At 62.9% G+C, this 27,409-nt stretch overlaps 1 protein-coding gene across 2 annotated transcripts; it reads right to left on the minus strand.

The window, feature by feature from the left end:
* Positions 1-47: 47 nt before the first annotated feature.
* On the minus strand, positions 48-27,403 carry TTYH3 (tweety family member 3). 2 transcript variants are annotated; one of them, XM_019637553.1, is made up of 15 exons: positions 27,156-27,403; positions 14,025-14,194; positions 13,807-13,918; positions 13,430-13,650; positions 12,857-12,952; positions 12,603-12,675; positions 12,248-12,323; positions 10,893-10,948; positions 10,193-10,285; positions 8,327-8,419; positions 7,855-7,991; positions 5,939-6,112; positions 5,256-5,331; positions 4,443-4,537; positions 48-2,851 (listed from the first exon to the last, which is right to left on the minus strand). In XM_019637553.1, the coding sequence occupies exons 1-15, from the start codon at positions 27,276-27,278 to the stop codon at positions 2,836-2,838; spliced, it is 1,611 nt and encodes a 536-aa protein (XP_019493098.1). In that variant the 5' UTR covers positions 27,279-27,403; the 3' UTR covers positions 48-2,835. The 2 variants fall into 2 exon arrangements, with proteins under 2 accessions (XP_019493098.1, XP_019493100.1); XM_019637555.1 differs by lacking the exon at positions 4,443-4,537.
* Positions 27,404-27,409: the final 6 nt, after the last annotated feature.

Here is a 27,409-nt window from a genome sequence, read left to right on the forward strand (position 1 = left end):
GCCCTGCCCATACTTGGGTGGGAGCCAAAACAACTCAGGAAAAGAGGCCTGTTTTTTAAAATTTATTTTAAAACATGAAACCCAAGCTGAATAGAAACCACAGAAATTACATTGACGAAATTTTAGTATTTGCCAAGAAAAATAAAGCCCCCAAAGAAATAAAAATCAAACCCCAAACCCAGTTTGAAAAAAAAAAAACCCAAAACTGAAACACAGCGACAGCACATCCAGCCGCGGCCCTGGGGAGGTTGGAGGTGGGAGGCAAGTGCTCAGTGGCTGAAGCCTGAGTCCCCATTCAGCTCGGGATGTTGTCACAGGGGTGGGGCAGGAGGGGACCCGGAAGGTCGAGGGTCGGAGCCTTAACAAGCACACGACTGTTATGGTTAAAACAAAAATCCACCCCCCACCCCCCGCGGGCCCCAGATGCCACCCCCACCTGCTCAGGGTTGGGCAGGGAGGGGAATGGTGATGGACTGGAATTGCATAGTGAGATGGGGTGGGCATGGCTGGGAGGTGTCAGGGGCTTCCAACCAGGCCTCCCCTTACCCAAACCTGCGGCAGCAGCCAGACTCCATCGGCCAGGGGTCCCCAGCTGGCCCAGCCTCGGGGAGGCTGAGCCTGTGGGCTTGATGGCCTCCCCCCAACATGCGACAGGGCCTGAGGGGCCCAGAGCCCATTGGTACAGGAGTGGGAATGAGTGTGGAGAGGTCACTGGGATGGGGGATGGTCAGGAAGGCGGCCCCAAGAACTTAGAACAAAAAGAAAACCAACACAGGACTCCCTTCCCCTCCAAGGACTGAGGCTTAGGTTTGAAACCCTTTTGTTTTTCCCCTTTTCCTTTATTCGACCTTGGTGAGTGGCAGAACCGTGGGTGCACTCGCTGACAGGGCGGGCACACGCGCAGTGGGACCCAGTCCCCACAGGCCACGGCAGGGCGGTGCCTCTCTGCCTCCCGCGCACTCTGGGGCGGCCGGCTGTGCTTCTGGGCAGTGCAGAGCGCCGGGCAGGCCCAGGACTGCGGGGCCACGGGGTGGAGTCCCGGGGGGAAGGCTGGGCAGGCGGGCAAGGCCCGCCTCCTGGGGGCCTGGAGCACAGTGCTGTGCAGCGAGGTCTGGCCATGCCGGGGACAGATTCCAGGTGGGGGCCCTGGGCAGGCCCACCCGGGGCATTGTTTGCCCCTCACTCCTCTCCCCTCCCAGGGCAGAGGCTGCCCCCGGGGTGGGCAGATGTGGCCCGGCCCCCACCCCACCTGCCTTTTGGTCCCAGACACCAGCAGAAAGAAAGAGGGTCATGGGGGAGGGGAAGGCGACCTCGCTCTGGGAGTCCGCCTGTATGTCTGTAAATTGCGGGGCCAGACGCCTGCCTTCCCGCGTAGGGACCCTGGTCTGGGCACACATGAGGCTGCTGGGTGGCCTTCTGCTGCCCCTGGCCTGGCGCATAGTCCAGAGCTCGCACCCAGCCTGTGTCAGGCTGGCCAGGCCAGGGCTACGGCTGGCAGGGGACTTCCCGTCCTGGTTTAGGGGTGGCCCCACACCATGGCAGGAAACAGCAAACATTGTACACTAAAGCCAAAAGCACCTTAGGGAAGCCTTGCTCCCACTTCACAGGTAGGGAGACCGAGGCCACAGGGGCCCTGGTCCCATAGCCCAAGGACGTTCGTTCCCGAGGACATGATCCTCCTAGGCAGCACCTGCCAGGGAAGGGCTCTTCAGGCCCTCGGGCTGCCTGTCGGGCTATGTCTCCCCAAGCGGCACCCCGAGAAGAAATGGCTACTCCAGCCTGACTCCCAGCCGGCTGTCCTGGATTCAGGGTCACACTTGCTGGCTCAGCCGGGGCACCACGGAGGCTGGGGTGAGGTTAGTGGTTAGTCCCAAGGGGGCGGCAGGGGCCAAGGGCTCATTCACAGCCAGCTCGGGTCCAGCCCCCAGGCAGGGCTCCAGGACACTGCGCCTGTCCGGGACGGAAAGGGGACCGGGAGGGAGTGTGCTCCGCCAGCAGCCCCACGGCCCACCTGCCCTAGAGATGACAAGTGGTTAGTGCAAAGAACGAACCGGGAGAAGCTGCCGAGTCTGGGGTGGGGGACGGGGGTTTGGCACCAAGCGGCGGCCAGCACTGGGGAGCAGCCCGGGCTCGGCCGGACACCTGCTGTCCTCCTGCCACCGTGGAGGGCTGGGTGCCACAGGCGCTGAGGGAGAGAGCAGAGAAAGGGGGGCCATCCCCGGGAGGCTCTGGGAGCTGGCGGGAGGGGCCTGTGGTCCAGTGGGGCACGAGGAGCCACAGACACTGCAGGGAGGAGCGGGGGGCGCCGGGGAGGGCCTCGCGATGCCGGCACGGAGCGCGAGGCGCAGCCTGTGAACTGACAAGTGACCAAAGAAGCATCAGGGCTGTGGGGGGAAGGAGCAGGCGGTGCGAGCCGAGGAGACTGCAGGTCCAGAGGGTCAGCGTGCCAGGGTGAGCGTCAGCGACGGCACCATCCCGAACCCGCAGAGCTGAGGGCTGTGGGAGGTGGGGGCCGGGAGGGCCCTGGTGTCGGCGGCAGTGCTCCCCGGTGTCCAGGCGTGGGACCCAAGGCGAGGGCACGGGCCCAGCGCGCGCACGTCTCCACCAGCCTGGGGTCCCTGCACGAACCTCCAGGCTCCTGCAGAAAGGGGAGGGGAGGGCAAGGGGCCTGGCACACGTGCGGAGGGTCTGGCAGGTGGCCGTGGTGTGAGCGGCAGTGCTGGCACGGGAAGGAGCAGGGCGATTGGCACGTGGGGTGGGTGGCTGGCTGGGCAGTCTAGTGGCCACTGCCGCTGGAGTCGGGGCGAGGCTGGCTCGTGGCGAGGTATTTGGCTCTCATGCTGGACGTGTACTGCAAGGAGACAGGTAGGCGGGCGGTCAGCAGGGCACGGGCCTCGGCAGGCTGAGCCGGGGGCACCGCTGGGGTAGGACAGGACAGCCGTGGCACAGGCGACAGCCCTGAGGCGGGGACTCAGGAGGGGCCACCAGGCCTATTGCCTGGACTCGGAGCCCTGGCGGGCCCCAGGGAGCAGAGGTTTGGCCCCCACTCCCCAAGCTCAGGACGATGAGCATACTCAGTCCCGTCCCGTCGGGCATGTGGGCACCAGGCCAGGCAGAGCTCTGAAACTGCCCCCCACCCCAAAAGCCAGAGCCCGGAGGCCCCCCACACCTAGGGCCTGAAGGCCACAGACAGGCTGCTTCTCCCCCTGTGGGACCCTGGCTGAGGGGCCATCATGCAAAGGTGGGGTCAGGCTGAGTTCTAGGAAGGGTCAGACGGTCACCGAGGGCCCAGAGCAGCAGGGCCTCAGGAGGTAGGAGGCCCCACAGCCACTCGGCCCCATCACCCTGGGAAAGGACGGGCCCAAAAGCCGACCGGCCCCTCAGGCTGAGGTGACGCTGCTGCCCACTCGGATGGGGAAGCAAGCTGTGGGCTGCTCCCACGTCACAGACTCGGGGACAGAGGCAGCTGGGGAGGGCATGGCCTGAACATCTCAGCCACCCTCATCCAAACGGAAGCGTGAATGCACATGCCTCGTTCAGTGCACATGCGTGTGTGCTCTCAATCACGTGGAGGCGGCTGTAGCAGGCAGTGTGCAAAGGGCCACAGGCCCATGGGGGACAGGGACAAAGGCCGAGGTGTGTGCCACAAGACACCAGTGGTAATGAGCCTGGCAGCCTGACTCCACAGCCACAAACTAACCCCACCGACCCCTGGGGACTCCAGCAACCCGAGTCCCACCCCACAGTCCCCAGATCAGGAAGGACAGTGTCCCCTGGTCCTGAGAGCCCTCCCGGAACTCCTGGTAGGAGAAGGGTGTGTGTGCCCATCAGGTGGCCAGCAGGGAGTGTGAAAGGAGCAGCAGGCACCAGGGAGCTGCCATTCCATGGACATGCGGCAGTGGGCAGGGACGGCGGGCTGCAGCCCAGAGCCCCGAGGGAGCCCATGCAGGGCGCACAGCACTCCATGGGGATGGCTGGGAGCAGCGTGCACACGCTTGTCTGCACGCACAGGTGTGCACTTCCATGGACATGCAGGGCGGCACTGCGAGGGCCAGGCTGCACCCCAGGACCCCAGCTCCCCCATTCTGTCCCCGTGCGCTCAGGCCCAGGCATGCATGAGGGTCTGGGTAGACGGTCTCCTTGCTGGGAGGTGACAAGAGGGGTTGGGGCCACCTGCCGCAGGGCCAGGGGTGGGGAGGGGCTCACTGCCCCTGATGTGAGGGCCACTGTCCAGCGCCAGCACCAGCGGTCTCCGGTTGGGCTGAAGGTCGCAAAGCCAACAGGCCTGCGCCTGCCCAGAGCTGGCCCCGTGGGCCCTGATCTGAGCATGTCGGGTGGGGTAAGGCCAGCCCTGGTGAGGGGGCAGCAGTGAGCAGAGGGTGTGAGGCATGAGGTGCAGGCGGGCAGGTGGTGCAGGGCAGGGGACCCAGGTGGGTCAGTACCTGTCACTCTGAGGCCACCACCGCGTTCGGGCACTGTCCATGGGCTTAAACTGCCAGCCCGCGTGGCTGCCAGAGTCCAAGGCAGCTAGATATCGCTAGGAGGGCCCGAGGTGAAAGGGGTGCAGGAGAGAGAGAGAGAGGGTGGCCTCAACGCCAGGGCGCAGGCCGGGCCTGGAGAAGGCCATGGGGCCGGGACACAGTGCTGATGACAAGGGCAGCCTGAGTGTGAGGAGACAGCCTGGGGGCTCACACAGCCCCAGGCCCAGGCCCAGGGCACAATGGGGCCACTGCACACATGGGCGGGTATTTCTAGAGCATGGTGGACTTCAGCCTCTCTGGCTGTCCTGTCCTCTGCAGCCGCCACGTCCAGGAAGCCCGTCAGGGCCCCTGCCTCTCTGTCAAGTCCTTCTCTGTCATCGAACCACCTTTTCCCCTCTTTTCTGTGTTTCGCCTCTGAGGGCAGAGGGGACACCGGGCCAGGCTGCACCAGCCCGGGGCAGAGACCAGGGCTGAGCTCAGGAAGTCAGAGAAGGAGAAGAGGAAGCAGCCGGGTAGGGAGAGAGAAGTCAGGGCTCCACGGAGCCAGGCTGGGCCCCAAGCAGCTGGCCCCAGGGTACCTCAAAACCAGCTTGTGGTCCCACCAGGTCTGTCTACTGAGGCCAGATGCCCGCCGAGAGCCCCAGCTGGGGACAGCCTCTCAGCCCTGGTGCCCACTGCAGGTTCACAGCAGTCCACAGGGCCTGCGCTGTCCGTGAGGGCCACACCCGACCACCCAGGCAGCGCCCCCACCCTCCCTCCTGCCCCAAGACTTACTGAGGGCGGCGGGGACTCGCGCCCGATGAGAGGGGTGTTCTCACAGCGGGGGTTCTGGAAATTGGCATTCTGGCTCCTAAGGCGCGAGGAGAGATGGGCTGAGTGACTGTGGCCACGGTGGTCCCAGCCCTGGGTCAAAGGGCCTGTTCTGGGGCCAGCCAGACCCAGTGCCCACCACGCTCTGCTCACTTCAATCCTGACCTCAGCAGGAGCAGGCACACCCTGTGTATTCTCATCACCACCCCGTATGCTGCAAGCTAGCAAGGGCCTGTGGGGTCCTAGGAACCTGGCACAGTAACCGGGGGCTCAGAGTGGGCCCAGGCCTTTGGCCACACCATCCCTATGGCCTAGACACGGACCTATGCTTCTGACCCAGTGGCCTCCCTGTGGCCTCGACCCAGGCTTGCCTGGGCACAGGAGGCACTCAATACCAGGCAGCCCCTGGGGAGGCCCAGCCCTAACACGGCCCCCACTGTCTGACGGCCCCTCCTTCTTTGCGCTGCATGGCCTCTCGTGGGCCTCTGCCCACTGGCCCTGCGCCTTTCATGTTCACCAGTCCCAAGTCTGGATCTGCACTCTACACTTATGTGCCTGCCGGCCACCCTGAGCCCCACGCAGCCTGCCCCAGGGCTCAGCTCTGCCTGGGTCCTCCTGGGCTGCCCCTAGCTCCCGGCACGACTCACATGTACTCGGTGACTGGGGCGTTGCTGACAGTGTGGGCCGCAGCTGGGATGCTGGTCTCGCTGCCATAGCTGCTGCCACAGCTGTACAGACTGGGCATGTGGACACGGTAGAGGCTGTCGTGAGCCTGCCGTGGCCCGGGCGCAGGCTCCTCCTCCCCGTCCTCGTCAGGGGCTCTAAGAGAGGGACAGGCAGCACAGGCTCAGATCCTGACACAGGAGTGGGGCGGGGCTCGGCCTAGTGCAGACACACCTGGCTCTAACCCTGGCTCGGCCACATACACACTATGGGCAAGTCACCCCGGCTTCGTCCTCTGAGACAGGGGTGCCAAGGGCCCTGTACCTCAGCCTGCACACAGGGACGCTGACTGCCGATTAAAAGACTCCCGGGAGCAGGGCCCCTCCTGGGGGAGGCACCCTCCTGGGTGCCTGGAGTTGAGGGTGCCCTCTGCTGGGTCTGCAGGTCCCAGCCTGCACCTCTGGGTGGCCCGAGCCCGAGGGGCCCATCTGTACTCAAGAAGCCCGAGCCCTCGGGGTCCGTCTCTGCCCTTGGAGGCCCGAGCCCACGGGGTCGTCTCTGCCCTTGGAGGCCCGAGCCCTCAGGGTCCGTCTCTGCCTTGGGAGCCCGAGCCTAGTCCTTCCCGCTCTGCTGTGCTCTGGCTCCTCCCCCACCCTGCTCAGGCTGCTGCAAGGCAAGTGGAGGGAACCATGGGCCAGGCCTCTGGCACTCTCAAGGAGCACCACACCCTGCCTGGTCCCAGACAGGACTCAGGGCTGGGCTGTCTGGTGAGTGCACCGGTCAGCCAGGCAGCAGCTTGGTGGCCTCAGGCAGAGTCGCCTCACCATACTCCTCATAGTGAGATAAGCAGAACAGTGTAGCACTTGGCTGAGCACCAATTATCAGCCAGGCCCAGGGCTGAGCCCTTACACCTAGTGGTTCATCTAGAGCAACTGACCCCAGGTCGTGTGTACCTTACAAGCCCCGTTTTACAATGAGGGAAAGTAAAGCCCAGAGTGGTTAAGTGGCTTGTCCACAGTCATCCAATAAGCAAAGGTACAGCCAGTATCTGAATCTAGGACATGTGGTTCCAAGGCTGTGCTCTTAGCAACTCCCCTATAATTGCCATCTTTACTACCACTGCCACCACCATCACTATCAGCAGCACCACCACCATCACCACCGTCACCACCATCATCATATCACCATCATCACATCACCACCATCACCATCATCACTACCATCACCACCACCACCGTCACCACCATCACCATCACCATCATCATCACTACCATCACCACCACCACCATCACCACCATCACCACTGTCACCATCACCACCATGGCCATCATCATCACAACTGCCACCACTGGCAGCATCACCAATAACCATCACAATAAAGAATGGAGTAGAAATCCAGACAAAGGGAAGAGATCTGAGCTGAGCTATTTGCCAGCCAAGATGGGTCACCAAGAAGCAGTCACAACCCAAGTCAGAGGGGAGGTGGTCAGTGGGCCATAGAGGCTACAGCCACCTGGGGCCCTCCCTGCAGAAGCTGTGAGTACGAGAACCCTGCACATCAGCACCAGGGGTGGGGAGACGGACGAGACATTCTGAGGCCAGCCAGAGGCACGGAGCACCTGGGGGCATGGAGGCAGCATGGTTCTCCCTGCCTGCTCCAGACCCACGTCACCTGGGCTGGGAGCTCTTCTAGGCTCAGGTTTCCATCTGCGCAACGGGGATGCTCATACCAGGCCCAGCAGCCTCACAGCCACTGCAGAGCCTTACAGAGTATTACGAGGTGAGGAGTTACATGTCCCTGTGCCTGAGGACTAGGGCATGGGGTGTCCAGAAGGCAGGTCCCTAAAACATCCTGTGTGTTGTGGCCTGGGACAAGCTTTAGGGCCTTTGAGCCCCTCACCTCTTCTGCTGCCAGGTGTGAGGGACGCTGCAGACGATGGAGCTGAACATGAGGGCTGTGACGAAGGAGAAGAGGGCCAGGTAGACGAGGCCCTCGACGCCATCATAGCAGAAGCCTGTGAGGGCTTGCACATAATCCTGAGGCCAGGAGGGACAGAGATGACAAGGCCCCAGAGGCCAGGAGAGAGACAGGAAGGCAGTGTGAGGTGGATATGCTGGGCTTGATCCAGCTCACAGCAGCCGGAACCGCCCTTCCCCTGAGCTGGACTCGAGGCTAGGCTGGGCCTCCAGTCCGATGACAAGTCCCTATTCTCCTGAGCAGCCACCCCTGCCCCCAGCCGCCCCCTCCAGCTGCACCCCCGCCCCAGCTGCCCCCTCCAGCTGCGCCCCTGCCCCCAGTCGCCCCCTCTAGCTGTGCCCCCGCCCCAGCTGCCCCCCTGCTGCAGGCCCAGCTCCAAGAGGCAGGCTCTCACCAGGTGCAGGCTGCGACAGTCCACCAGGGCGGTGAGGTGCTGAAGGTTCACCTCTGTGCCGTTGAGCACCTCCTGGACACGGAGCAGAGGGTCCTGGGGGTGCACACCACCAAGGTCAGCACCACAGTCAGCAGAAGGACCCAAGCCAGCCACAGGTGCCCTGGGAGCCCCCAGATGTCCGTCCGCCCCACACCCTGCCACTGAGACCACCCTCGACCCCACAGTCTTGGCACAGGCCCTAAGGATCCTGGGCTTTTAGAAATGGCCACAGCTGAGGACTTGATGGTAGAGAGGGAGCACGGGACCCACAGACGTCAGTCCAGTGGGGCCACCACTATGTGGTCCCATTATTGTAACAGGAGAGAAGAAATATCTACGTGTGTCCTGACATTCATTGGCCCAGTTCTCTTAAAAATCATATTTTAAGGAACAATTTTCATGAGATTTTAAGTGACAAAACATTACGAAAACACTGTAGTGACCCCAATCCTGTCGTGTGTGTGTGTGTGTGTGTGTGTGCACGCGTGTCTGCGTTGTGTGTGTGCATGCATGTGTGCGCACAACACCCATCTATATCTCCATGGAAAGACTGCACAGAAACACCTCAGGGTTGACAGTGCTGCTTGTACATCAGCCACTGGACCCAACGCTGCCTTTTGTGACACATTTTCTAAAGGCCCTCTGTGATCCTGAAATGGATTTCACGACAATACGACTGACTTACTACAAGGAGCTGAATTATGCCCCACCCTCCATTCATATGTTGGAGTCCTAACCCTCAGGACCTCAGAATGTGACTGTGTTTGGAGACAGGTTCTGTGAAGAGGTGGTTAAGACATGAGGTCACTAGGGTGGGCCCTGATCCCACCTGACTGATGTCTTTTTTTTTTTTTTAGTTTCAGGACCCTTCAGCTCCAAGTAGTTGTTTCAATACAGCTGTGGAGGGCGCAGCTCAGTGGCCCATATGGGGATTGAACCGGCAGCCTTGGTGTTGTGAGCCTGCGCTCTAACCACCTGAGCCAACCGGCTGCCCCCTGACTGGTGTCTTAATGAGAGGAGATGAGGACACCAACGAACACAGAGGGATGACCCTGTGAAGACACAGGGAGAAGACAGTGCCCACACGCCAAGGAGGGGCCTCAGGAGGAACCGGGCCTGATCTTGGGTTTCTGGCCTCCAGGACTGTGAGAAACAAATGTCTGCTGCCTAAGCTGCCGCTCGGGGGGTTCCTGTGTGATGGCGGCCTGAGCAAGCTCACACACACACACCTGTCCACTCAGTCCCAATCAAGGGGATGCCTTGACTGTAACAAAAATGAGAAATAAAAAGGAAGTACCTTTAAAGTAGTATGTGTGCAAATAGCTTTAACTGAAACTTTGTGAAGTTTATTGAAAGGGCCGGCTGCTCAGAGACCTGGAGAACCCCATCGTGCAGGACCCCACACGCTGTCCAGCACCACCCGGGAGGCGGGGCGCGGTCAGGAGCAGCGACAGTGAAGCACACATGGGCACGCCTGCTCAGCCTGGAGTACCCCAAGAAAGCAGTCCCCTCAAATCCCCAGGACTCTCCCAGGGGACGACCCTCACCCAGGAACCACAACGGGTAGATCTCACTGTTCCTCCATTTGATCCCATTTTCCTCATTTTTCTAATATGAAGTTTGTATGACTTTTAAATTACAGAACAGAATTGTTTTTGAGAACCTACTACTGTAAGAATCCCCAGGGAAACAGAGCAGTGATGGGGAGGAACAGAGAAGCCTCTGCGTGGAGGGCGGGGGGGGGACAGGGCAGCCTGCAGGGGTCCCCTCCCTGCTGCGATGACAAACAGGGCGCTTGCACCTTGCAGGGCCCTGCTCACCCCTCACCTTGGTGTCCGGGTACTCCCGCGGGACAGTCTTCAGGAGCTCAGCCACCACGTCCTGCATCTCCACCAGCGCCTTGTGGCTTCCCGATAGCTTCTGCTCCAGAGAGGCCAGTTGCTTCCAGCAGGAAAGGGGCCACCTCTCCCGCCCCCACAAGGCCCCAGCCCAAGGGGGGGCCTGCGGGACACCCCTCCCTAGACCCTCAGGTGCCCAGGCACCCAGACAATACAGATCACTGGAAATACAGTGTCTTCAGGACCCCAGAAAGCCATGTAATCATGTGGAGTAATGGGCAGCGGGCTAAGGGTTCCCCTTCAAACCCACCACAACAGCTGCCCAGTTATTCCAGGGTGAACACAGGGCCTCCCGCACTGAGGCAACCCTGAGGCCCTCCATGTGTGCCAGACAACCAGCTTTGCCCTGTAGGGTTGGCCAAGGGCAACCCAGGGAATGAAAGGAGTCCCAGGGATTTGGGGGGCATTAAGCAGGCCACCCCAAAAGGCTTGCGCAGAGGGCAGCAGGGCAATAACCCCAGGGGCAGCTAGTGATGGCAACGTGGCACTCGCCCAGCTCTCTCCCAGCTGTCTCCCAAAGGCTCCCAGGGTCGCAGTGGGCACGAGAGTGGGCCTGGTGGGCTGCGGACATTGGGCTGCGGGGCTCAGGGCCCTGTGGATGCAGAGGCAGGGGCAGCCTGGGCTCTCACCTGCTGGAAGGGGTTGGAGGCACGGGGCGAGCAGGCCAGGTAGTACTGCAGGATGTCTGTGGAGAAAGGTGAACACGGACACTGGCTTCGGAAGCTCGAGACGCCTCCCTTCTTGGGGGGCCTCTGAGGCCCAGCGCCGGATGGCCAGGAGCAAGAGCTGGAGGGAGGGCGGGGCTGGCCGCACCCACACTTTGCCCCTCGGGTCTGAGGTCCCATCAAGCTTGTGTTGAAACATAACAGAGCCCCCACTTCCCTTCAGCCCCCTGTAAGTGGGGCTGGCACACTGGCGTCGCGGGCTCTGCTTGGCCCTGGGAGGGGCAGCGGGGGCCCCAGCGGGAGCTCACACTCAGAGGCTGGGGCTGCTTGTGCTCCAGCAGTGAGGATCCACAGAGGCCAGGCTGCTGACCAAGGCCTGGGAGAGCGGCGGGGACGGCTGTCTGCAGGCCCGCCAGCCCCCAGCAGAGCAGGCTCACCCCAATGCAGGGCAGACAACCCTCTTTTCCAGGGGCTCTTTAGGTTTAGGTAGAAACGGTTCCTTCAACAAAGTACATTAAAAATCAGCCCACACACTCATCCTCGGACAAAGGGCTTTCTTGGACAAAGGGAGAGGACAGTCCCGTGAGGGCCAGCACTTCAAAGCCACTCAGCCAGCAACGCCCCGCCCCGCACCTCTGTCCACAGCCCTGGAGTCCTCACTCCTGTCCCCATACATCCAACTTCCTGGGAAGTCCCTCAGCTCTGCCGTCTTTGCACAGCCCACCCACTTCTCACCGTCTCAAGGTGCAGCGCCCCCTGCCTGCGGAGTGCAGCAGCCTCCCCGCGCTCCCCTTGACCCCTGGCTGCTCCAGCAGCCCAAAGCAGCTTGGAAAAGGACACTCAGTCACAGGCCACATCCCACCCTCCAAGAGGCCTCCGAGAGTCCAGCCCCAATTCCTGACCGCAACCTGGCCCTGGTGGCTTCCCCACCCTCTCCTCTACAACAGGCCTACTTTCTGCCTCACCAACATATCAAGTGTGTCTGTCTCAGGGCCTTTGCACAAGACGCACAGCCTTCTCTGGTCAATTTCAATGCCACCTCTTTGGCAGACCACCCTGACTGACTGCTTGCTCTGAGCAGCCATCGTCACCTGCTCCCATCCTGTCACTGATGGCCTCACACAGTGTCTGTCCTCATTCTTGGAGCCTTCCACTTAAGAAAGAGTTACTATTAACTTACTAGCTTCCTGATCTGGGTGGGTCCTGTCTCCCCAGACCCAGACTGACAGCCCATGAGGACAAGGTGCGTCGGTTTGGCTCAGCTGGGTCTCCCCAGCCTGGCCACAAGGACGCCAGCTCAGACACAGCCGCACACTCACCCCCACTCAACACTGAGTGCTCCTCCACCATCCTGGTCACATAGGTGTCGGGGTCCACACAGAAGTCGCTGGAGCCCTGGGGTGGGTATGGGCAAGGAAGATGGGTGACCAAGCAGAGCCTCCCAACCCTTCGCTCTCAGGGGTAGAGCCTGGCTCCCCAGGGTCTGCTTTTGGCTCAGGAAGGTAGAATATGAATCTGGGGGGGAGGGGCACTGACTCGCTGTGTGCCCAAGGGCAGGTCTCCAACCCTCTGGAGCCCTCGGCGTCCCAGGGGAGGGCGGGAGTGGGGTGTGGCTTCCTCCGCCCCCTCCCCCCCAGGCCCAGCAGGTGGAGATGGCCCTTCTCTGCCACTCACCACAGATGCCGCCAGTTCCAAGCCTAGCGCACCCCAGCCGATGACCAGGGCCAGGACGCCCAGCAGGCACACCCTAGGAGCAAAGAAAGCGAATCAGCACCCCCTGACCAGAGGGTGGGGCCATGCCACCTGCTGGGCTGCAGGCCAGAGGGCCCCAGGGCACATCCGGGAGTCGCCCACACAGGACATGTGGCTTCTCCAATGGGGGAGGGTCAGGATGGGGCTGACTGGGGGAAACACAGGCCCGGACTCACCCAACCAGGATGCCCTTAGAGCTGCGGACAAGCCCGACCAGCACCAGCAGGCAGATGGCGACGTCAAGCAGCAGCAGGCCCAGGTACCCCAGCCACCTGCAGGGACAGGGGACACGGTGTGGGCGCAAGGGACATGGCAGTGTGGGTGCAGGGGACATGGGGTGTGGACGCAAGGGACATGGCGGTATGGTGGCGGTGTGGGCGCAGGGGACATGGGGGTGGGCACACGGGACATGGTGCTGTGGGCGCAAGGGACATGGGGGTGGGCACACGGGACATGGTGCTGTGGGCGCAGGGGACATGGCCAGGGGAGGGGAGTTGCCTGGGCAGCCAGGCTTTTGGACCTCGGCCCTGGCAGAGCTGGGGAAACAGCCGGGGCCTGAGGGGTGTCCACAGGCAGGTCTGGGATATACGGGTTGGCGTCGGCTCTTGCAGACGTCCCCATAGGGGACTCCTGCCACAGTCCAACCCATAAAACTTCAGGCACTGGGTGCTGCAAGCTGGCTGAGGGTAAAGCTTGACCCGGGGCAGGAGGGGCCAGGTGGCACAGGCAGGAAAGAGGGCCCCGCACACCTGTACCAGTCGTAGAGGTCCACCTGCTCTGCCAGCGCCTCCAGCGACACGGCTGGGTTCCTCCAAAACGGGATGGCAGCTGTGTAGCCCAGCAGCACGTCCAGCAGGCCCTGCAGCCGCTGGACCGCCCGCAGCGGCTCGGCTCGCGCAGCCAGCTGCCGCTCCAGGCTCTGCAGGCTGGGCTCTGCAGTCCGGTTCAGGGCGGCTGCGGTGTCCCACACCTGCGCCAGGCGGGGTCGGTGAGCCGGGGAACCTCGCGCCCGCACCCGCCCCCCCTCAGCTGCCCCGCCCAGACCTCCCCCCACGCGCTCAGGCGCACGCGCAGACACGGGGTTTAGCAGCAGGAAGAGGCCCTTCCCATCTCGGCGGCCACTCACGCGGTCCTGGACCCCTGCCACCGTGCGGTTGGCATGACGGAGCGAGTAGGTGGCCCGATGGATGCCGTCACTGGTCTCCCCGTTGCCGTAGAAACCCACGGCGATGCCGGCGCTGGGACAGGGCAAGGCTGTGTGAGGGAGCCTTAGGTCCCTCGCCTCCCGCCGGGAGCCCCTGCAGGGGACCCCAACTGCCCTGCCGGGCCCCGTCCCGCACTCACCTGCAGACTAGGGTGGCAATGATGACGCACCAGGCGGTGCAGCAGCAGTCGGCGTCCAGGTGCTCCTCGCTCTTGCGCGGGCGACAGCACAGCCAGAAGGAGTAGCAGAGCAGGAAGAGGAGGTCCAGGGCGAGGCAGGCGAGCGCGGCGGCTCCCAGAAGCAGCAGCGCCTGCAGGTGGCAGGGAAATGGCGCTGGAGGCATGGACCCTGCCGCCGCTCCACCCGGAACGCCAGTACCCGCAAACCCCGCCCGTGCCCAAGGCCAGGGCGGCTGGCACACGCTGCCAACACCTGTGTGACGTGCCTGCGGTGACCCAGACCTGGCAGTCCTGACTCGTGTCCTCAACCCTGTGCAAGACACCAGGACTCAACCCAAGCCCCACTCGCAGGGGCCAGGCGGGCAAGGCCACGTGGTCCACCTCTCCTACCCCTACCAGGCCCTGCGGCCCTCCCCATGGGAGGCTGCCATCTCCTGGGCCCCAGAACCCAAGGTGAGCGATGTTCGCACAGGAATCCTTGACCAGACCAGACCAGACCAGGTGAGAGGAGGTGCTTGGTGGGGGGTGACCAGAGAACAGAGCTCCAGCCATGGGCGGTCCCTCCGCAGAGCCAGCTCGGCTGCTGACTGGCCACCTGGCCCAAGCCTCAGTTTTCTTTTGTAAAACTGGGGGTGGTGCTGCCTTCCCAGAAGAGGTAGGCATTCTCAGGAAAGGCCAGGCAACAGCAGTGCCCCTGGGAGGGGCTGTGGGCACTGTCCTCCTCGTCAGCGCTGCCACTGCCCTGGACCTGGCCACCTGGTCGAGCCCCTGAGTCCTGGCAGCCTGAAGGGCCCAGCACTCTCCACCAAGTCCCGGGAGGCACCCTCCTGTCGCTGAGGCTGGCGTCCCCCACGGGAAGCAGCTGACCGATCCAGCAGTGACTGCTGTGGGCTCAGCCCTGGGCCAGGCCCTCAGGAGGGAAGGGGACAGACAACACAGCCTTCGTCTGCGGGAACAGGCACCAACCCGCCTCCTCTGGACACCGCACCCGTCAGTCCGTCCCATCAGTGCTTCACTCCATTTCACTGATAAACCAACTGGCTTCAGAGAAGGTACGGAGGAAGCACCTACATGCCCTCGCCAGGGCCCTCTGGGAACCTCAGCACCCGTCCTTTGTCAGGGTCAGTGGTGGGTGACACAGGGCTGCAGGCTGAGCCTGACCACATGCACCTCATCAGGGTGGGGCAAGCAGGCACCACGCAGGGCTGACATGTGGAGACGCCCACCCCTGGGCGCCATTGGAGTTGTGGTGTGACCACTGGGCACCCCTCAGCTGCCCTTGCCGGCACTGCTGCTGACACCCAGACCTCAGGAGGACCTGGAAACACCTTCCCTCCCCATATCCGAACCCTCAGCTAGGTGGCCTTCCTGCGGGCCTGAGCCTGGGGAGCCGTTGGGAGTGGAACACCCCAGGCCCACCGGCCCCTGCAGGGCGACCGTGGGACAAGCAGCTCAGGAGAGGCACTGGGACTGCTGGGTCACAGCCCCTGCACCCGGCAGCTGTATTCCAGGAGACAGGTGCCAGGCAGCAGAGGGAGGATGGCAACTCTGCCTTCCCAGGAGCCTGTTGGCCTCCAAGGCCGCCTCCTACTCAGCCCACCAGCCCCAAGTCGACTGAACCCCCTCGCCCCACCCCTGAGGCAGGGCTCTCCCACATTCCACCTGACCAGGGAGGCACCTATCAAGGCTTGCACCTCCAGCCATGGTCCAAAGCCACACTGCTGCCCTGGGGGCCAAGGTGCCGTTTGGAGGCTGGGCCTTTGTACCATGAGGCACAGGGTGGGGGTGCCCTCTTGGGAAAGGCCAGGGTGCCACCGTGAGGCTGAAGTCACAGGCTGCAGCCCTCGCCCACGGGCCACCCTGTGCTGCCCAACGAGCAATTTGGACACAGTGGGTGCTGGGGGCTGGCGCCCTCCACTCCTTCAGGCAGGGGTGCAGCCACTCACCGCCCTGCACTGGCAGGAGGGCCTCAAGGGCCCTGACCGCTGCTGCTCACCAGGCCTGGTGGGGCTGGCACCAGAGCTACCTCGTCAGCCCAAGGTCATATGAGGGAATGGCCAGGCCACACCTGGGAGTGTCCCGGGGAATCGAGGGCCTGCCAGAGGGCCAGGACACAGTCGCGGGAGGGCACTCATCTTAAGGGGCCTGGCACTGGGCATCACCCCACCCCACCCAACACTGGGAGTCGAACATTAGGGTGATTGGAAGAGCACCCCATTGTGGGGTCCCTGGGACTGCCCTCACGTGCACAGGCTGGACACTGCCCAGAGGAGCTGCCGGCCCGGCCAGTTCCGTCCTCACAGGTCAGAAGCAAAGGGCAGGACAGACACTGCCCCCCAGACCTTGGCTCCAAGGGACATTGCGCTTCCATAACCAAGGCCACCCTCCAGCCCCCAGTCAACTACTAGGTCCTGTCACTGCTGCCTGCAGGCTCCTCCCCGAGAGCCCCGCCCTGAACCCTGGATCAGACCGCACACATCAGGGATGAGCCCCCGTCAAAGGCCCGCCCGCCCTGGCTCCCAGGGCTCTGCGGACCGTGTGGACCAGCCCCATCCGCCCTGTGCTGGCAGCCGTGCCGGAGGCCACACTTTGCTCCCTAACAGGCCTCCTGCCCCCCTCACTGTGGGAGTCTGGGGGGCCAGAGCCCCACCCCATGTCCAGAACACAGCTGGCTCGGAGCTGCTGCTTACCTGAGGGGATCTGCACGAGGTGGCCTCCAGGACACCTCCTTCCTCTGGGGTGAGGTCGGGCTCAGGGCCAGGATGGGCGGAGCCCCACAGGCACCCAAGCTGGGCTCTGAGCCCACCCAGCACGGCACAGGGCACGGAGCTCAGCCTGGTGGTGAGCAGCCAGTGCTCACACGGTCATCAGGACTCATCAGAGCCCGCGGGCCCGGAGCACCGTCTCGGTGGCGCCAGGACCACCCACTCCCATTTGCCAGACGAGAAAACTGAGGCAAGAGAAGCATCACTGGCCAAGCGAGATCCTAACACCTGGGGCGGCAGCCAGGCTTCCAGGTCGGGGACACGTGCGAGGTGTGGGAGGCGGGCGGCGCCTGTGCCTCTCCTGGGCTTTCTACAGCTTTGATTTGGCTAGTTTTGTTTTCTGTTGTTGGGTTTCTTTTTTTTTTTAATGTTTTCTTTTCTTTTTTTTTAAGCCACAAACACATACTACCTTTATAATTAAAACACAAAACCAGAAACCTGCGAGCAGTTCTTTTCCGTCAGACGTGGGAGGCCGCTGGTCTGAGCCCAGCTTGGCCACGTGAGATTTCGTGCGGCCTCTGGTCAAGCTCTGGGCTCTCTGCACCCCGTTCCCTCTTCTGAGAGACGGGGTGAATATTTCCCAACCCCTCCTATGCTGTCACAGGGAGAAGGGCCCCGGCAGCCATGAGGCTGAATTTGGGCTGCAGTCCCCACTGGTGCCCCAGGAGCCAAGATCAAGTGAAGGAACACGCTGTGGCTCACCGCCAGGCGGCAAAGACCTAACTGCCTGCTGCTGGACAGAGGCCGAGGAGACGCTTCCTGCCCAGCCGCACAGCCACCCCCAAACTCAGGCCCTAGAAGGGCAGCCTGACTCTCAGGGAACCAGAGTGCCAAGGTTCAAGTGCTGTAATGCTTGGTTCTAGATGGGACCTTGAGTCAGTGACTAACCTGTTCCTCGTTTCCCCCACGTATAAAACGGAGACAGTAACATCGCCCTCCCTTGCCCCAGTGGGGTGTTGGAAAGGCCTCAATGAGCACATCGATCTGCATTTAGGATTAGATGAGGCCCGGCACACAGCGGGCGCTCAGAAACGTGCCCCCCTCCCCCAAGCTCTGAGAGGCTGGGCGGCTTTCCCTCTGGCACGATGGCTTCCTCCCTGGACATGGCCAGCCTTAAACAGTGACCCCACTGGGCAGCCCCAGAAGGCGAGCTGTGAGGCCTGTACCAGGACAGCATCACACAGCCCCTACAGGGGTGACAGCACCCTCTCGGTTTACACAGGAGGGCACCTGGGCTTGGGGGAGGTCAGCCCTGGGAGCGCGGCGCCGGGCGGCTGGTTCCTCGTGCCCCAGGGCCAGGCGCCTAGCACCACCTCTGAGGCCAGATTCCCAGAGATCAGCCTTCCGCTGGCATCCGTGGTGGCCCCGCCTCCCCTTCCCTCAGGCTGGCGTCCCGGTGGCCTCTCCCTGGGCCCATTCAGAAACAGAATGGGAAATGTTTGATCAGCATCTGGGCTCCGACCAAATGGAATTTTCCGTCTGTGATGGAAGTGATGTCAGCACTCGGTCAGGCGAGGGGAGAGGCTCAGGCCCATATCCTGACCACTGGCCACAGTGCTGGCTGCCAGCCACCTGAAGCACCAGGGACATGAGGGGACTTGCGGTGAGGACGCAGCGTGGCCACGCGTGCACTGAGGGGCTGCAGCCCACACACCCTCTGGCCCTGTGGCTCGTTTTGCAGCCCTGGACCACCCCATCCTTCTCAAGGCCCCTGCAGCCCCTGTCGTGGAGCGTATCCACGGGGATGTGCCCACTCTCCCCTGTGCCCTGAAGCCCCTCCCACCCCAAGACCCAACCCACTGTGGAAACACCGATGAGCCAGAAGTCGGGCCCAGGCCCAAGTCTGAGGTCTGTTAGGGGACCCAACAAGCCCCCAGCCCTCAGCAGATCCTCCCAGCCCTGGCGGGGAGACAGCGGACGGGAGGGGGCCCAGGGCAGCGCTGTCCTCTTTGTGAGCCTCAGCTGGCTCCCTGCGCAGGTGGGCAGCCCCTCCAGGCAGGGGGATCCTGGCTTAGCCCCAGACTTGCTGGCAGTCTGGCTGCAAGCCAGCCGTGGGAGGGTCTGTGGTGTGCCACCAAATCTTACCAAAAGCTTTGCTGTGGGAGGCTCCAACCCACAGACGGGAGACCACGGCGTGAGAGGGCGTGAGATCACGAGGCCTCGAGCCTGTCCCTTCCACCCCCGGCTCCCACCTATTCTGCTCCTTCGGCTGGTGTGGGAGCGGCCAGTCAGCGCACGGGCATGTGCTCCCCACCTGTGCACGGTGCCAGGCTCAGTGCCAGCACAGGCCACACCAAGATGCCCCAGGCCACTAGGCCGGAGCGCCACACACAGCCCCGGGGCGGTCAGGGGACTTCCTCAAGGGCACAGAGATGGTGGGGTGGAGCCAGGATCCCAGCCCTGGCCAGTGTGACAGTAGCCTGAGATCCCACCACTGCCTGTGGCATGAAAGGGACCAGTAAGGCTGCAAAGCTGGGAGCCCCAGAGAAGGCTGCGACCAGCAGGCCTGCTCCACTTGGCCTCGGCCCTCGCCAGCCCTCCCCAAAAGGCAGCTCTGCCAGGTGGTAAAGGGCAGGGCTCAGAATGTGGACGAGTCCAAACTCCATCCGGGGCCTGGGATCTCACCGCCCCGTGCCCCATGTCCTCGTGTTGGTCACACCTGCCTCACTGGAGTGGGGATGCCTGAGTCACCGCACAAAGGGCCCTCAGTCCAATGCAGGCCTGGGACTGTGGAATGTCGGCACCAGGCCGGGCACTGGGGGGCATGGGGCAAACAGACACAGCCCTGCTGGGCTGGGCCAGTGTCTTCCAAGACCCCAGCAGCAGGTCTGGGGGCTCAGAGGCTGGGGGACAGGCAGAAGACCTGGGAGGGCACAGATGTTTCAGGGTGTGTCCCCTGAGCTGCCACTGCAGGGTCAGGGGCACTGGTATGGCACCATGAGAGGTGGGCACAGGGCAGGCAAAGGCCCAGCCCAAGGTCCGGGCTGCAAACCTGCGTCCTAAGGGGCCTCTGGCAGCTGAGGCCGGGCAGGTTTCAGGCCTGAGTCTGCACTGCCAGGCAGCAGTGGACCCCTCCATCATGTCCCATCCCAGCCCCAGCATTGCCAAGGGCCCTTCTCCAGAGGAAGAGACCAGGTCAGGGCATCCTGGAGGTACCACCCAGGGACCCACGTGTCCAGGCTGGAGCCCTACATGTGGGGTGAGGAAAGCGGAGGGGACATCGGGCCAAGCTCCTCCATGTCTGGGGTCTCCCACTGGGACGGCTCATACCCCAGGGCTGCCCACTGCCCTCGGGCTGCCCTCGGCCTCAGCACCCACCGTGGCCCGGATTCACATACAACCTCGCTGGTTGCGTTTTTAATTTCTGGCCAGCATCTGGGAGACCGCCCAGGGCAGGGGTGGTACCCACTTCCCAGGTCAGGGGCCTGAGGCTAGAAGAACACCCAAGGCCCACCCACTTAAGTGATGGAGGCGGGGCCTAAGAGGAAAGCTCTGGAAAAGGCCCCTCTCACCTCCTGGGCCAGGCTGAGTGGGTGCTGAAGGCCTAGGCCGTGGAGCTGAGCTGGGCGCCAAGCCGGCTGTACAGCCTGCAGCCCCCACCCCTCCAGCACACTTGGCTGCGGATCCCAGATGCTGGCCAGAAATTAAAAACAGATTTTTCCACCAAGTCGGGCTTGGGTTTCTCAAATTCCATGACGGTGAGCTCGTGGCCGTGTCTGGGAGAGCACAGCCAGCGGCCAGCCGTGAGGGAGCCCGTGAGGGGCCCAGCTTTCTGTCCAAGTCCCCTCGCCACCTGAGGTCCGAGGTCTGAAGTACAGGCCGGCAGGCTGCGCCCCGCAGACATAAACCAGCTGTACCTCACGTCCTCTAGGGGTGCACACGCTCACCTCGCCCTCCAGGAACCACGTGGACAGAGCCCTGGCCTGTCACCCCAGACCCAGCACGCACCCTGCTACCCCTTGGGCCTAGGGCCTTCTTCCTACCGCCCATGCCCTGCCCGCTCAGAGTGAACAGACACAAGGACATGGCGTAGGCACTGCCCCCGCTGCTGGAACCCAGGAAAATCCTCTGCTCTCCACCAGTCACCCCTGGGAACCCAGGACCCGGGCCCCAGGTCCAGCCAGAGGCCACCAGACGGGCCTGGCCACATCCTCAGGACTTGCTTCTAACGGGGAGATGTGGCTGAAGCTGGACCAGGCCTGGACCGAGTGCCAGATCTTCTGGAGTGGCCCTCAAGATGGTCAGGAACCCAGCCCGGGCGGAGTGCGTGGGGCCTGAATGGGCAGCTGGGCGGGTGGCACTGTGGCAACCACCCTTCTGAGGCAGAAGTGGTCACTTAGGCTTTGAGCAGCCTGGCCTCACCCCAGGCCCTTGGCCAACACAGGCCCAGACACCATGGGTGCCTGCCCCTCACAGCCCATCCGCCCCTCCTGTGGGGACCCAGGCCTCCGCCAGCCTCCTCCAGGGAGCAGAGGGGCACGCCAGCTGAGGGCAGAGGATGGTAATATGTGCGGGCCTGTATGTGTGCTTGAGCTTTGATTCCAGACATGTGTTCATACGAGTACACATGTGAGCATGAGCCATCTGGACACACTAAGAGCCAGGCCTTGGGCAGGGGCGGTGGAAAGGGAGGTTCACGAGGGGCCCCATGCAGCCCCTCTCCCACAGTCCACCCTGGTACGCCTTGGCTCGTCTGGCCTGTCCCAGGACACTGCTCACCCCCACCTGGCCCCGCTCCCCGAGAGCACACCCCCCTGGCTCCGGACACGAGTAAGAGCAGCCTCATGGTCAGCTGGCACTGGGCTGGAGGCCTGGTCTTGACCACGGCCCACTGCAGTTCTCGCAGCCCCCTCCACAGCGAGGACACCCACTGTCTCAGCAGATGTCCACTATGCTGGGGATCCCCCCGGGGGTCCTGCTGGGCAGGAAGCAACACAGTTTTGCTGGCATCTGCCATGCTGTCTGCAGCAGGGACCCCAGGGCAGGCCCAGCCACTTGCGGGCCCCTCCTCAGGGCCTCAGCTCAGGGATGCTGTCTAGGGAGTGGCTCCCTGCTCTGGGCGACAGTGCCCAGTGTGTGCCCATCAAAGCCTCACTACACCAAGGGTCCTCACCCTCCACAAGACTACGGGAAGCCCCTGTGACACCTGAGGGCTGTGTGTGTCCCAGCCCGGCACAGGCCTAAAGGCGGGCTCCCTGCAGACCCCAGGAGGCAGGCACAGCACGACCAGGTGCTTCTGGGGCCCTGCCACATCTACTGCTCGCCCTCTGTCACGTGCCCAACACTTGGGAGCCACTTGGGGCACTTCCATATCTGTGACCCAGGTCCCGTCTGCAGATTCAGTTCCTCTTCTCCAGCTGAGGACTCAGCAGAGCTGCTTTGCGGGGCAGGGGTCTAGTCCCAACACCCACTGAGCCTCCCTGAACCAGCACCTCCTGGGGGAACCCAGGGAGCCTTTCCCCCAGACTCCAAAACTGCCGGGGGCTGTGTGTGTGGGGAGGGGAGTGCAGGCCGGAGCAGGAGCCTGCCGTGCCCCCCACTCACTGACGCTGCTGGCCTGTGGCTTGTTTCACTTCTGTGGGGTGACGGTGCCCATCCCCCCCAAGCCCACTATGTGGCTCCCCAGAAAAATGCTTACAAAACAAACAGCATGAGCCTCTTTGGCAGAATGGCTGCGGCCTGGGGGTCAGAGACATAGAGTTACTTGCCCAGAGCCTGACCAAGAGTCCCTGGCCAGGGACAAAACAGCTGATGTCCCTTTCCTGCATGTCCCCTAGGCAGAGAAGTACGATGTTGAGGATAGAGCTTGTCATTGCATCCTCACACTCTCGAAAACCAGGAGCCACCGAAAGGCCTAACAACGTAGTCCTGTGACACAGACCCTGCACAAACTCCACAAAGAAGACATCAGAGTTTGGTCCCAAACATCTACTCCCCAGTGGGTGTGGCCTTGGTGTTGGCTGCAGCCAACGGCCCAGGCCTCCCCTGGTCAAAGGCAGGCATATGACCACAGCTCGACCAACTGGATTCTTCCCTGAGACTCTGAAACTAGCCAAGAGGGAAACAGCCAGTTGGTTTGGCCTGGAAGGGGCTTCCCTGCTTGCCCATCCCCTGCACCCCAAAGCCAAACTCATGAGCTCTGTCCATACAGGGGGTGCTTTAGAACCTTCCACCAGCTCCTTGGTGTGCCCTGTCACGTTTGGTACGTTTCTGTCACCTGCAGTCTCAGGATGCAGACTGCTACCATGGGATGCAGTTCAAGTATCAAGAACCCAGGACCATAGGCACAGTCCCAAATGCATGATGTTTAGAAGCAGGTGACAAAAGAGGCACACGGTGCAATTGTAGTTTTAAAGTGACATCCCCACCCAAGCGTAAGTGCACGGACAAACTCCAGCTGCAGGGGCTGTCTGTCTGCCTTCAGCTCTTTCCGGTTTCCCAAATGATCCATGAACACGCATAACGTTTATAAACTAGAAGAAAGGCAGTAAACGCTGATTTTTAACCACAGTAAATTTCCTTCTGATTAGTGGTAAGGGGGACGACAGGGCCAGCCTCACCCACAGGCCATGGCTGCTCGGCCACCAGCCTGTCGGATGCATGGCTGACCTTGATTAAGTCACATTAAACTAAGGTGCTGTGGTCTCTGCCAGGAGACCCCTAAGTGGTCTCCAATCCCCTCTAAGTGGCTGTCTTGCCTGGGCTGGCACACCTCCAGGCACAGAGTGCTCGCCTCCTGCCAAGGCCACAAGTTCAGAGCAGTGGGACTCCCTTATTTTGGCCCCAGACTCAGGCTTCTCTCTGCCTCAGGGCCTTTGCACATGCTATTCCCACTGCCTGTACAGTCTTCCCCAAGGTCTCTGCACACCTACCTCAGTCTTATCTTTAGGGTCTTGCTAGAAACATCTAAGCACTCAGGGCTCTAATGGGAAATGGGCCCACACACTTGGCAAACCTGAAGCGATGCTACCATCTGATGTGGAAGGTGGCCAGTGTGCCCAGTGCATGCCAGGCTCCAGGCAGGTCCCAGCCCTCTGGGCGCTCACAGCCCGGCTTGCAGCCTCCATGGAAGGCCAGGTAGCATCTCCTCCAGGAAGCTTCCCCTGACCACTGGGCTCCCGCAGGCCCTGTGCCGACCCCACCACAGCACTACACCAGGCCGTAACTGTTTTCCTCCATCAGCTCGCAGCTTCCAGAATCCCCTGAACTGGTGGAGACACTGAGCAAGAATGAGAGGCTGAAGGCAGAGAAAGTATGACCTCTGCTGGACTGTGGGGAGCCTTGAAGGGAGTCGTGAAGGGCTGGTAGGGGTTGAGGGAGTAGATCCCCCAAGTGAAGCCCAGAGAGGAAGATGGACCCACCCAAGGTCACACAGGTAGCAGGCAACAGCTAGGGCCAGGCCCAGCACACCGCCCTCAAGCACCCACACTCCAGCCTGAAAAGCAGGCTCTGGGACCCCTGCCCACAGCCAGGTCAGGCCCGACAGTCACCGCGGTGCGCCTCGGGTCCCCAGTCCCCAGGCCCAGCTTACCAGCTCAGCTGTGTGACCACCAGGGAGTCTCCTCCCCACTTTGGGCCTGCAATCCCTCCCCCCATAAAACTAGGGCCCCCCCACTTAGCTGCCCTGTGTTCAGGGAGCTCCAGGCATGCTGGCAATGGCCAAGCCCCAGGGAAGCCAGACCAACAGCCCCTCTTGGCAGACAGGCGGGGGGTGGAGCAGCCCCCAAAAGCCCCCAGAAGCCCCTTGCTTCCTCCAGCACCTCCCACACAGACCCCATCAGCCCCACAGAACCTGCAGTGTGCCCTCCCACAGCCTGTCACTCAGCAAAGATCACGGGCCCCCCACCAGGAGATGGGTACCATGGCCAGGGAGGCCCTCCTCTCTAGGACAAAGGCCTTGGGAAGCTGGGAGCCTGAGCGCCTGAGAGCCTCAGTCCCAAGAGAAATCGTAAATCTTTAGGAAGTGAAATCCCACCTCACTCTTGCAGAGGCTCCAAAGCCCCCTGTAGGGCCAGCCAGGCTCCGGGAGCCCTCAGAACAGCCCCCATCAGCTCCTAGTCCCTGCAGTTAATCCTCTGCAGAGGACCTAAGAAGCCCCTGACCACCCCACCTCGGGCTGACACTGGCTCTTAGTGGGACAGGGGACAAGGCCCGACCACACGCTCACTATGTGACTCTGAGCCTCAGTTTGCTAATCTGTATGATAGAAACAGTCATCCTTATCTCCCAGGCGTGTGTGAGAAAGGGCTCAGATGTGACAGATGCCCCACACAGGGCCGGCCTATGGGGCTTTCCAGTAGGTTTCACCAGGGCTCCCGACAGCGGGCGGTGGGGGCAGGAAATAGCAGAGAACAAAGCCTGGTCTCCCCATGCCACCAATTCCCCCACTCCTGCATCAGGCCTCACTTTTGCCCAGGAGGGCGAAGCCCCCACCCCAGCTGGGCCTAGCCCACAAGTTGGGGCTGGACACAGACAGGCTCCCAGGTCAGGGGGATGAGAGGTCCGCCACCCACCAGGGGGCCGGGGGCACAGCCTCTCCTCAGCGAGGAACGCTCCACCAGGGGGGGCGGGAAGGGGCGCTAGGCCATGGGCCACGCCGACCCAGAGCCCCCTCTGCTGTACACCCAACATGGAGCAGGAGCACGGGGCCCTCGCATCCCCACCAAAACCCTGCAGAGAAGTCATGCCAACCCAGGTTTCAGGATAAGGCAGTGACGGCTCAGCGAGGTTGAGGCACAGAGGGCAGAGGCAGGACGCATGCCCAGGTCTGGCTCACCCCACAGCCCACAGCCAGGAGCAGAGGTGGCGGGGGATGGAGACAGGCTGGTTTCCACACCGTGAATTATTCAGTGGCTAAGTCTGCTCCTGGGAGAGGAGGAGAGCGTGAGTCAGAGCCTTCCCAAGTGGAGGAGGGAACAGTGCTCATGGAGGCTGGGGCAGAAACCGGGGTCCTCCCAGGGGCAACGGCCCTGCAGGAGGCCAGGCTGTGCTGAGGGGTGCTGGAATCCCAGCTGGGGGACCCATGGAAGGACGGGCACCCCACAGGGCAGGAGAGACGCAGCCAGTCCAAGTGTGGCTGGCAGCATGGGCAGGTGGCAGCCCACGGGACGGCTGGGAAGCTCTGTGAGTGCCCCAGCGGCTGCCCTGGAGCTGTAGACCTGACAAGTGGCAGGGAACTTCCTCAAGTAAAGCCCAGCCTCCTGGCCTGTGGAAGCAGAGCCCCCGGAGACAGACACAGCAGAGCCAGCACACCAAGTTTCTGGGTAGCATAGAGGTGTTGCCCCCACACCGGTCGCCCCCCAGGGCTGGGCTTCTAGAACGTGGGTGTTGGGTTTTATAAAATCCTGCCATCTCTGGGCATGCCTGGGCCAATCCCTCGCCCCCTTTCTAATCTGCTCAGACACAGGTCAGCAAGGCTGGGGGAGCTGGCACCCCATGGGCATTGAGGCTGGGAGCCTGGGGCTTCCCTGCAGAGCTGGGGTGTCCACGGCATCCTCATCCTCTGCCTCTAGCTCTCCTCCGCGGATAAGGGGGGCCATGTGTGACACAGTCCCCGGAACGCTGGATGCCCAGGCCATCCTGACAAGCAAAGTCACTTCTGCCCCATCCCGGGGCTGTTCAATGATTGCCAGACAGAAAGAAGCCCAGAGCTGTTCCGAGGGACCAGGCGCCCAGGTCATGAGGCCGGTGCAGTCTGGATCCCACGCTGGGAGGAAATGCCCACAGCCTGGTCCCTTGCCTTGCATTCAAATGGCAGCGGCTCGGCAACAGGGGTGGCTCTGGGGTTTGGCACGACCCCAAGCTGAGGGCTCCACTGGGAGCGCATGGTCACTTGGGAAGAGGGCTGCAAGGGCCCTGCCAGCCCCTGGCTCAGCCCTGCTCAGGCCTTCCACACCGAGGCCCATCTGTGTCCCTGTGGCCGGGCCTGCTCCCTCAGGGGCCACTGGCAGCCCGTCCCGGCAGGACAGGTGTCCCCACAGCCTACACGGCACTGAACACACACTCCCCAGCCTCGCAGCCCGGCAGGTCTCAGAGCCGTGGGGTCCTGGGAAAGGCGCTGCGCCGGGCAGCAGCCCCTCCGTGATGGACAGGGGCCCGGGCGGGAGCTGGCAGCCGGCGAGGGGGCTCCATGGAACCCCAGAAAACAGGGCCTTGGTGACACCGGAAGAGAAGGCTGGAATCTGCAGGAGGGCGGCGGGCCCTTGATGGGGGAGTGGGGGGTCCACAGGCTGTGAAAAAGGGTAGGCTCATGACCCAGGAGAGGACCCTCGAGAGGGAGGGGGGCCGTGACCCGGGGCCCTGACCCCCGACCCGGGGCCCGCGTCACCTGCTGGTAGTCGGTGTCCTCGGGCCGGAACTGGCTACTGGTGGTCTCCCAGCGCAGGTCCAAGTGCGGGAGCCGGTGCAGGAGGTTCACCCACCAGGGCGCCGCGTAGCTGACCCCGGCCATGGCGGGCCGGCCGCCTCGGGCGCGCGGCCACGGCGGGGCTCCTCGCTGCCAGGGGCGCCGGGTTCAGGGGCCCGCCGACCCCGGCCTGGACGCCCGCATCGTCCGCGCGCTCCTGGGCCCGGCCCGGCCCG

This window comes from Hipposideros armiger, unplaced genomic scaffold (genome assembly GCF_001890085.2).
Source record: "Hipposideros armiger isolate ML-2016 unplaced genomic scaffold, ASM189008v1 scaffold_33, whole genome shotgun sequence".
Taxonomy (NCBI): Eukaryota; Metazoa; Chordata; class Mammalia; order Chiroptera; family Hipposideridae; genus Hipposideros; species Hipposideros armiger.